Source organism: Chinchilla lanigera, unplaced genomic scaffold, assembly GCF_000276665.1.
Source record: "Chinchilla lanigera isolate Chin_1 unplaced genomic scaffold, ChiLan1.0 scaffold00127, whole genome shotgun sequence".
Lineage (NCBI taxonomy): Eukaryota > Metazoa > Chordata > Mammalia > Rodentia > Chinchillidae > Chinchilla > Chinchilla lanigera.
This window is the reverse complement of record NW_004955528.1, coordinates 206,004-216,990: the sequence shown is the minus strand read 5'-3', so window position 1 is coordinate 216,990 and position 10,987 is coordinate 206,004. Positions and strand designations below refer to the sequence as shown.

At 56.6% G+C, this 10,987-nt stretch overlaps 2 protein-coding genes across 2 annotated transcripts in view; one reads left to right on the top strand and one right to left on the bottom strand.

Annotated features, from left to right (window-relative positions):
• Nucleotides 1–1,455: 1,455 nt before the first annotated feature.
• On the top strand, nucleotides 1,456–2,366 carry LOC102009418. The gene is made up of 3 exons (XM_005410049.1): nucleotides 1,456–1,806; nucleotides 1,891–2,045; nucleotides 2,234–2,366. The coding sequence occupies exons 1-3, from the start codon at nucleotides 1,456–1,458 to the stop codon at nucleotides 2,364–2,366; spliced, it is 639 nt and encodes a 212-aa protein (XP_005410106.1).
• Nucleotides 2,367–10,218: 7,852 nt separating this feature from the next.
• The window catches only part of Sox18 (SRY (sex determining region Y)-box 18), a gene marked incomplete in the record, with an annotated part of 2,044 nt that continues 1,275 nt past the window's right edge, over nucleotides 10,219–10,987 (bottom strand). The window contains 1 exon segment of the mRNA XM_013507511.1: nucleotides 10,219–10,987. Coding sequence (XP_013362965.1) covers nucleotides 10,702–10,987 — 286 coding nt within the window.

Genomic DNA, 10,987 nt, shown 5'->3' with positions numbered 1-10,987 from the left:
GTACCTGATGACTCCTGTCACAGACCAGTTGTGAGTGCTTGCACCCTGGTTTTCCTAGAGCCTGTTTCGCCCATGATGGGCTGAGTCTTAAGTTTTGGGCCTGATGGGGTTGTAGAGACTGGCTGAGCAGCCAGCATGCTGTGTATGGGGCACAGCAGTGCTGGACACTCCCCCACAGCTCCCCGCTGGTCTGCTAACCCTCTAGCCCGCGTTCGTAGTCACTGAGCCACAGCTGGCGAGGGAGATACGCATTTCTGAGCCCACCTTGCCAGCCATGGTGCACGGTGGGTTTCAAGAAGGGGCCACAGCGAACTGTATCTGCTTTTCTGGTTGTTGCTGCCTAGTGCCCCAACACACCCAGCTCTAGGCGGGGTTGGGTGTGCTCCCTCAGGCGCCCCTGCCGGAGCTGGGAAGCGGAGTCCTGTCGTCTCGCTGGGTTCACATGATTAATTTTCCAGCCTAAGTTGGCTGGCTGACTTGAGCCTGCAGATTTGAGAACTGGCCGTTTTGGAGCCTGAGGGCAACCATCAGCTGTCTCTTTGATGTGTGGGCTACCCAGACAGCAAGTTTTCTCTCTTCTGGGGGGTAGGGACCTTTGGATTGACTGTGCTGGCAGTATGATGTGAGGCCTCCTTCCTTCCCGTGGCCTCTACCAGTGAAGTGTGACTTGGAGCTTGGAGCACTGGCCTCTGTCTCAGTTTGGTTTGGGGTGCATTGGCAGGGGGACCCCAGTTCCTGTGACTCATAGCTGGCTATAGCAGAAGTATTGATGGAGGTGGGAGCTGCTAAGCCACAAAGGAGTGTGTGCAGCAGTTTGCCCCCAGCTGAGAGGAGACAGATGTGGCCCTGCCCATGGGCACAGAGGGGAGATGAGGTGGGGGACTCAGAGAAAGGAAGCCCAGTCCTGGGTGTGGGTTGTGGCTAGATGTGGGTGTGAGCACAGCTGTTGTGAGGCTGCAGTGTGGCTGATTTCCTACCGTACCCCAGAGCTGGCAGGATGTGCAGAGCCGGGTGAGCCCTTCCCTCTGATGCTTGTGGGCACTCTATCCGTTCTTGCCTGCCTTTATCCCATGTATGCTAGAATCGGGCCCCTTGCCTCTGGACCTGTCCCCTTTGTCTCCTTCTGGGTCCTTTAAATCTCAGTGAGATGCCCTTGATAGCCCCCTAGCACACCTACAGACTTGTCTATTGTTTTTCCTCCCCTAAGACGGCAGGGTCCAGATCTGTGCTCACTGCCTTTATTAAGTACCCAAGTCTCCTTTTTTTTTTTTTTTTGTCTTTTTGAGACAGGGTTTCAGTACGCTGTTCAGGCTGGCCTGGAGTTCATTTGGTAGCCTAGGCTGGTCTCGAACTCGCAGCGATCCTCCTGCCTCAGCCTCCCAAGTGCTGGGATTACAGGCATGGGCCACCACTCCTTGCTGTTAAGTCACCATTTTACACTGGCTCAGACTGGGAATGGCCCAAAATGTCTGCCAGTTTGCACCTTCTGCTGGGAATCACCTTACAATTCAAGTGCCCAGCCCTGACCTGTCACCCCTACAGGTGCCCCCAAAGCCCGCGTTCTGGGCTCTCCAGCTGGCGCTCCTGGGGTTTGCGCTGGGCTGGGCCCGGCCGCGCTCTTGCAGCGTCCCTGACGTGCTCCACCACTATCGTGCTGTCATCTTTGAGGACCTACATGCAGCCATGAGGCAGGTCGAGCCAGAGGCCCAAAGGACAGGGGCTTCCAGACGCCACCATTTCATTCAGAAAAACCTGACTGGGAATAGCGAAGCGCTGAGACCTGAGGTCTCCTGTGGTGCCCAGGAGGTATGGAGGGGGCGCCCCACCCATGTCCACCTGCCCCTTCTCTCGGTGCCTTCGTGCCCCAGCTTTCTTCCCTTCCCGCTCCAGGAGCACAGTATCCTACTGTCCATTAAGTCCCTGGGTCGGACCCTGCGTGGGGCAGTAGCAGGGGACCACCGCGGAGCCTTGGAGAAAGCCGCGTGGACGGTAGCCGTTCGTACGGAGGCCGTGATGCGTCGGCACTGCTGGACGCCACGGCAGGTGTGCGCCCCTGAGGGCACGCAGGTCCAGACCGCCCCTCTACGGCAGGCTCCCACCTGCCCACGACCTACGGGCTGGGGCTCCCGCGGGACCCACCTGGCGGGGTGGCAGCCTGCGGTGGAGGGGTGGATATGAGCTGCGGGGGCGGGCGCGCGGAGCACCCCCTGACTGCGTGTCCCCGACAGCAGAGCCGGTGGCCCAGGAAACGCCCTGCCCGGCGTCGTGGCAGCCAGAGGCGGCTCCTGCTGCGTGCCCTGGACACAGTCGCCACCTGCTGGGAGAAGCTCTTCGCGCTTCGCGCCAGGGCCACCAGGAAATCTTAAGGGCGGCCGCCCGGACGCCGCCCCCAGCGAGAGCCCTGGGAGATAGAGGACTGCGGTGGGGTGGAGGATGGGGTGGAGACGAAGGGCCCCACTGGGAATGGGCTTCATTCGATGTCTGCATGGGACCTCGACCCCTCCCTTGGCGTAGCTTGTGCTCACCAAAGGACCCAGGATTTGGAGAGGTGAGCCCCACCCAGCCGTGGCCGACCCGAGGCGGGCCACTGTCCACGAACCGAGGGAGGCCTTAATAAACGGGGTGGTACTGCGGGCCCGACTCTCTCCTCTTCGCCTGCCTGGCTGTGCGCCTGGGCCACCGAGGTCCGCTCCTAGATGGCAGGAGCGAGCCTCCGCAGCACCTGGCAGCAGGCGGACGGGTCCTCCCAGTCTCGGGCAACAGGGGGCGCGATCTGGACGCTGTCGTTGCTCGGGAGGTTCCTCCCACCTGCGCCTCGCGGTTGGGGGTGCTCTAAAGCTTCATGCATCCGTCCTCGTCCACTCGGGACGAAGCGGGAGGGTGGAAATGGAGGGGAGGGGAAGGCTGAGCGTGGTGAATTCAGAGCAAAACAACCGGATAAAGGAAACGGGCCTGAGGGGAAGCCGCCCTACCGCCCCGGCTGAGCTTGGCCAGGCCGTTTCCTGCTGCCCCAGTGGTGGCCACGTCGGGGGTGGGGGTGGGGGTTCCAGAGAGTGACCCAGCCCGTCTTCGGACCAGCCGGCTGTTCCCTAGTGTCCGCACAGTCCTGGCTGTCTGCCCTGCCCTGATCCTGGCCCACAGTTGTGGGTTGGGCACCTGGCTTCACCTCCTGGACAGGAGGAGTGGCCCAGGGGCTGAGGCAGGCCTTGCTCCTGCCTGTGGGACAGCCAAGCAGGAGACACAGAAAGCCCTTGGTGGGACAATCTACACAAGCAAGAGCCAGCCACAAAGCTGATCCTGACCCTGCTTGTGGGCACACACTTGGTTTGCCTACCAGGAGCTCTTGTCTCTGCTTCACAGGCGAGGATGCTGAGGCTAGGGGTGGGAGGTTGCTCAGATCACACAGCCAGCAACTGTAAGTGCTGGGCTCAGACCCAGGCCAAAGGTGTGGACAGGGTGTGGGACTTCCTGACTTCAATGTACATTTGGTTTGCTCGAATGTTCAGACTTCTAACAGCCTCCCAGGCCATATCTGAGCACAGGCTGGGTACTCCAGATGTTCCTTCTGCATCTCCAGCACCATGGAGGGCTGTGTGAGGGGCCGGAAGGATGCCAGGAGGGAGCCATGCACATGGACCTGTCCAGAAGCAGTGCAGATATGGAAGGTCTTCAGCAAAGGAGGCATGTGAAGGCCAGGCCTGCTTCAGTGGATGAGGGGCAGGACAGGAAGGGGTGATCCAGGTCCTGGCCCAAGGGCCTGGGTGGGTCCTCATCCTAAACTGTGGAACACTAATGGGGGAGCTGTAGACCTGGACCAAATGTGGCTCCCTTTAAGGGCTCTGATATGTGTGCTGGGTATAGCCTAGTGCCCTGAATGAGAGAAAAAGGCCCAATTTTGTTGGAACATAATGTGTATGGCAGCAGGACCTGATGTGGGGTGGCTAAACTGAGGCCTGGAGAAGGTAGGGAAGAGCCCCAGGGTGAAGAGGTGTCTGCAGGGTGTAGCCTAGATACACAGGCCCTCCGTATGGGAGCCAGCCACTTATTTGCTGCCTGCTTGCACTTGGACCTCTCCAGCTCTCTCCGGAAGAGCATCTCTGTGCAAGAGGCATCTGAGCACGGCCTCCTGGGTGTCCCATAACCGCTGCCCACCCACAGTGCTCCCTTCTCTTCAGAGTCCTCAGAGCTGGAGAGTGGGTGGGCGACAGGGCACTCCCCACCCCGTGAATGAGGAAGGATCAAAAAAACCACCTCCTCACGGGAGTGGGAGGAGGGGCTGAGATTTAGAGTTTTGGAGACACATGTTGGTGGCTGAGTCCTGGACCACAACCACACAGTGGGGAGAGAAACCCCTGCACCCCAGTCCCATGTTTCCTCTGCAGAGCACCTGCTGCCATTAGCCTTGGAGGCTTCCTTCAACCCACCATAGCATCTCCTCCGGCAGGGTGTGGGCAAGTGCAGAATCACAGTCAGGCTCAGAGCTGCAGAGTCACAGAGACTAGAGGAGACACCAGGTGCCTGTGCAGACCTGAGACACAGGTTCTTTAGGCCCAACACAGAGATCCTAGTAGAGGCTCCCCTATGCCTCTGTGGAGCTGCAGGAACCTATACCCAGCACAGGCCTGCACATAAGCTGCTTCTGTCTGCTCGCTGGAACTGGCCAAAACCTACCCAGAGATGCAGTGGGATTCAAACACAGAGCCCGGGCTGTGCACTGTATTGTCCCAGCCCATAGTCGCCTTCTTGGGGCTCAGCGGTTTCCAGGGAGGTGGGGGCTGTGTCCCAGAAGAAGAGACTGTGCCGGGATGCCAGATGGACCCCGCAGGGCACTGGCTGGGTTGTGCAACTTCCTGCAGCCCAGGAGGCACCCCTCCATCCCATATGCAGAGCTGCAAAGAGGGGGCCTGGTAGACTTTGAAGGGAGCCTGGGTCCCATGGCCTCCTAGACTGGGAGCCTTTGAAAGAACATCTGGAGCTCCAGTGACAGACAGGCTAGTCTCTGGGTTTGCAAAACCAAGTTAATCCTGACTTTGCCACTTGTGTGTTCCCCACCCCTGCCCCACCTCCGAAGGGGGTGAGGGCTGCAGCCTCTGCTGGGCAGGGCTGGCAACTTCCCCTACCCCCACCCACACCCCACACACCAAGGAGTGTCGCTGTGTGCAGCAAGGGGAGGTAAGGAAGACAGGCAGTGTCTTCTGGGTGCCCTGTGTGCATGCAGCTGAGCTGGGTAGGCCGGGTGCGAGTGAGTGGAGAAGCTGGGACAGCACCGTGGACAGGAAGAGTAGGAAACACCTGCTCCCAGACCTGGAGGATGCATGGCCTTGTGGGCCCTGGGCCCTTTGCATGTGAACATGAGTGTGGAGTCCTAAGACCCACAGGTGTGCAAGGAGGTCGCCTGCCCCTGCTGTGGCTGGCCCGGAAACAAACAAGCCCCCTCCTCAGGAAGCACATGCTCACTGGGAGGTACCAGGTGCTGAAGCCTATTGTCCCTGTTAGTGGCCTTCAGGACCCTGCGGGGGAGGGGCAGAGACAGCCCCCATCCTGCCCCCTCCCTGGGAAAAGAACCAGCTTTGTAAACACAGAAACAAACACTCCCTCCCCCATTAAGATTCAGAAGAACTAGCAGGGAGGTTGCACCTGCCGTGGGAAATGAGTCCTTGCTGGGGAAATGGAGTGGAGGGACCCTGGGGGCCAGCATTGTGGGGTGGGCATGGGGAGGTAGGATGTCCCGAGGTCACCTCCTGGCTATCAGAACAGGACTTCTGCTCTTGGCGATGAAGGGGATGCCAGCCTGATGTGCCCTGGGGCACTCACTGGCATCCCCTCAGCTTGCTGCCTGTTTCCCCGTAGACTAGTTGTGACAATTGTGGCTGGGGAGAGGCAGCCAGGACTCCCTGTCCTTGGGCCACCCCTGGCGCCCCCTGCCCGGCATGAGGCCAGGGGTCGGAGCTGCAGCCCGAGATAAGCGGCACTTCCTGCACTTGCTCCCAGCGCCAGCCCTCTGCTTCCTGTTTTCTCAGGCAGTGGCAGGCGGTGATGGGGAAGACAGGGTGGGGTCGTGGGGGGTGCGACTGGTGTGGGATACAGGATGGGGTCAGAGGGGAAAGGGCATCTCTGAGACTGGTTGTGGGAGGGGAAGCCAACTGGTCTGAGCATCTCCGAGGAGCAAGCATGGTCCCCACTTCAGTCTAGTCCTTCCTGGGTCTTGGGCCAGAACCCTCCTCATGTGAAGGGGCCTGAGCCTGGAGCAGAAGAGGTGGGCAGGCTGGGTAGAGCGAGGGGCCAGTCCCTGCAGAGCAGACAAGATCGGTGCTGTGGGCTCAGGGTGGTATGACTGGGCATGAGCTCTGGTTTGAGGGGCCTCTTGGGAGCTGGAGGGCAGCCACTCCAGACTGGGACTTTGGGTACAAGTTTCTTTTTTTCTTCTTTTTTATTGGTACATGTTAGATACACATAATGATAACAATCATCATAGGGAATTTGTACCTGTACATGATCTATTTTGCTGCTTCTTTTTTCCCCATTCCCCTCCCTTCAACCCCCCTTCTCCTCCTTTGTTTCCGTTTTCTTCCTTCTATTCTCTTTTTTTTCCTTGTCCCTTCCTTCCTTTCCCCCTCCCTCTCCCTTGTTCCTCTTCTGATTTAAACATTTTCTTCCTGGGTACAAGTTTCTTAACCTACTTTTCAGACTTGGTCATTAGAAATACAAATTTATGTATTGTTTTTTTTTTTTTTTTTTTTTTAAGGATAAAAGGAGGGAAACATTAACAGACATACAACATTTTACAACATATCACAAGCACAATACAGACAATACAGAGCAAATTTATGTATTGTTAATAAAAATACACCCTTGCCAGGTGTGGTGGTCTATGTCTGTAATCCAAGCACCACCTGGGAGACTGAGGCAGGAAGATCACAAGTTCAAGGCCAGTCTATGTAGTGAGACCCTATCCTCAAAGGGAAAGAAAAAACAACTAAACACCACTAAACCTTGCATGTAAATGTTCACAGTGGTATCGTTCACAATAGCCAAAAAGCAGAAACAATGTAAATGTCTATCAATTTGATGAATATATAAATGTGGTATATTCTCACAAGGACAGAATATTACTCAGCTGCAAGAAAGAAGGACATTCTGATTCAGCTTGACATGTGTGGTGTCAAGGGACCCAGGCAGACACCCAGTGTGGCTCCTGACACAGTCCTTTCTCTTATCCTGGGGTGGGAGTATCTGAAACTTCAGACAGCACTGAACCCCAAGTGTCCTGTCACCCTGTACATATGTATCTATAATAAGGGTTGATTTTTATTAGGCAGAGTAAGAAATTAACAAAAAACCAATAATAAAATTAAAATAATGGTCAGGCATGTTGGCACACACTTGTAATCCTAGCACTGGGGAAGCTGAGGCAGGAAGATCAAAGTTTGGAGGACTACTGGGGCAACTTAGTAAGACCCCGTTTTAAATAGGAAAAAATAAAAAGGCCTGTGGCTGTGGCTTGGGCTCAGAAGCAACATGTGTGCAGCACCGAGTTCAATCTCCGATATTAAAAAAGTTTAACAGTATACTATAAGAAGGGCATGTGAATGTGTTCTCTCAGATTTCTTCACTACACTTACCCCTTGTTGACCTCCAGTAACTGAAGCCTCAGAAAGTATATCTGCATAAAAGACACTAGAGTGTATGGCATGTCTGGAATTGCTAAGTCCATGATGGGAGTTACCTACTTATTTATTTATTTGTGTGTGTTTTGTTGTGTTTTTGTTTTTGTTTGTTGGGACAGGATCTTGCTATGTAGTTCAAGCTGGCCTTGAACTCACTATGTAGCCCAGTCTGGCCTTGAACTTGCGGCGATCCAGCTACCTCAGCCTTTGGAGTGCTGAGATTACAGACATGTGCCATCATGCCTGATCCAACAGTTTAGTTTTTGTTGTTGTTTTGTTTTGTTTTTGTACTGGAGGTTGAACCCAAGGCCTTCACATTTAGCCATACCTGTAGCTCTTTTTTATTTTTTATTTTGAGACAGGTTCTTGTTAAGTTTCCCAGGCTGAGCTTCAAGCTGCAATCCTCCTGCCTCAGCCTCCCAGAATGCTAAGATTACTGACGTGTGCCACTACATGCAGCTTAGTTTAGTGCCTTTTAGGGGAAGGAGGGAATGGGGAGTAATAGGGGTGCTGAAAATGTTCTAAAATTAGGTAGCAATAATGGCTTCTAATCCTGTGACTACACGAAGACCACTGCACTGTGTACTTAAAATTGTGTGTGGGTTGTGTATAATGTAAGTTAAATGGCTAGTTTTTCCAGAGTGTTTGTCCATGACAGTGGCAGGAGAGCAGGGCTTGGGTCCTAAACACATGACCTTCTTGCCTGCCTAGCGGGGCCCTGGTACAGGGTGTTTCTGTGGGGTGTGCAGCTGTGTTGGCATCTTGAAAGTGTCTGCTGCAGAGAGGGGTGTGCCCTACCTGCTCTACCCCAATTTCCCAGGCAGGGTCCAGGGCATGGGGAGGGGAGCAAAGGGGAGGAGGCAGACAGGAGCAGGACAGAGAGGTGGTTCTGGCCCATGGTCCTGCCCAGCATGGTAGCTCCGTCCTTGGGTGTGAAGGACATCTTCCCAGGCAGGCACTGGGAAGTGGACTCTACAAGGAGACTCAGCCCTTTGCACCCATGCAGTGCTGCTAGGGAGTCATACTGGGACCAGCTGCCCTTAGTGGGCACTGGTCCTGCTCATGTCCTCTTCAGACCCTGCTTATCCTAGACCTTGGGACTTGCTTGGAATTAGAACTTGCTCCAAACCTAGCCCCTACTAACCTGCCCTGACACTTTGGGGAGGGGTTTCTAGGGAGCACCTTGCTCTGTCCCTTCCTTACTTACACAGAGGGGCCAGACTACCACCCCAAAGCACCCTTTAAGGCCTGCCCCTTGACCTAAAGGAGTGGGCAGCCCCGCAGTGGGGGCAGTCCCACAATCCTGTGGGATGTAGCTCTGTCCAGCATCTCCGGATGTGTTCACGGGTGTGCCTGGGGTGGGTGCCTATGGGATGCCCCATAGATGTAGCCATGTGGATGTAGCTCTGTCCAGCATCTCCGGATGTGTTCACGGGTGTGCCTGGGGTGGGTGCCTATGGGATGCCCCAGACCAAGTAGGGATGACTCAGGGGCTGCTCAGATGGTCACTTCCCTCTTCTGTCTGCCCCAGCTTGTCTGTCCCTCTCCTTGTCTGTGCTCTGTCCTCTGTCTCTGAGTTCTCTGGGCTCTGATGCAGATAAGGGAAGGGAGCCTGGGTGCAGGACACTTGCAAAACAGGGTCACCCTGTTCACCCTCCCCCACACTGGGCATCTGGCCCGTATGTGTGGACACAGGGTCACCCTGTTCACCCTCCCCCACACTGGGCATCTGGCCCGTATGTGTGGGCACACACCCCTCTAGCCCCAGGTGCACTGAAGGTCTGTCACACACAGGCACCCACATAGATGGCCATGCTGGGAGTCTTATGCCCACACTCAGGCTATGTCTACACACACCACACAGAGCTGTGGGTGACTCTCAAGGGTCAGCTGGACACCAGAGTGCATGCCATGGGGTTACTGGGTAGAACAGGCCCTGCCCAGGCAGAGGACACAGGACCCTGCTGCCAGCTGAGACCTGCTGGGCTTGGGGATGAGCGTGCAGGGTCTACTTCTGGGGTGAGGCTCCAGCCTTTCCTGATATACAAGGGATTTGAGGACCAGGGTGACCAAGGAGGTGGTGTAGAAAGGGGCTCAGTCCTCCTGGGAGGGGTCCCAGGCTACTGAGATGGTGCTCCAGAGTTGGGGGAGCTTGAGGTAAAACCTGGGCCTCCTGCCTTGGTCACTGACCCTGTGTCCTCGCTGGGTCAAGGCTGGACAGGCCACCCTGAGGAGCAGAGGGTGGGGTGCAGTGCAGTCCTTCCCAGGAAATGCCTGAGGGAGGCCAGAATGCTGTCTGCACACAGGTGCCAACCTGCAGGCCTCCTGAGGGGACGGTGATGAGCCACGGAGGAGGTGAGAGAGGGGGACTTCGAAGTGCGGTGGGGGGGGGCGCTGCAGAGGGCGGGGCCCAGTCTGAGCTAGGTCCTGGAAGGATGGTGAAAGCTGCAGGCTCAAACCGGGAGTCAGGCTCCCTCCAGAGACAAAGACGACAGCGGTCCAGGGCTCCATGTGGCAGTGCCCCTCGGCCCAGCAACCACAGACACAGGTGTGCAGAGGAATGGCCCAGGCATTTTATTGTGGCCCTTGGCCCGGAGGGACCTAGCTCCTAGCCCCTCCTTTACAGCAAACGTTATTATCCCTTGTATTTAAAAGCCCTGCTACACGGATGCTGGTGATCACTGAAACATTTAAAGGTTTAATTAAAAATTAAATATATCGTCTTATGTATATAAAAAAGGCAAAGTAAAAAATACAATCTGGTTTTGGAAAATACACTGCAGGAAAAGGATTAGGTGCTTCCAATAGTTAACCCTGGCGGGGCCAGCCAGCAGGTCCCAAGCCTGGGCTTCCTGGAACAGCCCTGACCCGCACCCCCAATCTCTGCAGGGCCCCAGGAGGTGGGGCCGCCCGCTGCGAGTGCGCGTCCAGGCTGTTGCATGGGGACACTTACATCTGCGAGAGGGAGCGGGAGCGCGGCAGGGCCGCAAGGTCGAGGTGGCGCCGGAGGAAGCGCTGGGGCAGGGACGGCGGCCTAGCCGGAGATGCAGGCGCTGTAGTACACAGCGCTGCTGGCGTCGGACAGCGCCGAGATCAAGCTGCTCTCCTCCGGGCAGGACATAGCGCGCGGGCCCAGTTTGGCCAGCGCCACGTGATACGGGAGCGCGGGGGCATCCGGCCGAGTCCGGCTGCAGTTGAGGTACTGGTCGAACTCGGTGAGGTCCACGTCGGCCCACAGGTCGGCGGCGGGCCCCAGCGGCTCGGCGCCCTCCAGCGGCGGGGCTTCGGGCGGCGGCGACAGCGGGCTGGGGTAGGGGCCC

Coding starts and splice junctions, on each gene's coding strand:
- LOC102009418 (XM_005410049.1), top strand. CDS start 1,456: ATGGCCCAAAATGTCTGCCAGTTTGCACCTTCTGCTGGGAATCACCTT. Junction 1,807..1,890: donor TCTCCTGTGGTGCCCAGGAG/GTATGGAGGGGG, acceptor TTCCCGCTCCAG/GAGCACAGTATCCTACTGTC. Junction 2,046..2,233: donor TGCTGGACGCCACGGCAGGT/GTGCGCCCCTGA, acceptor CCGACAGCAGAG/CCGGTGGCCCAGGAAACGCC.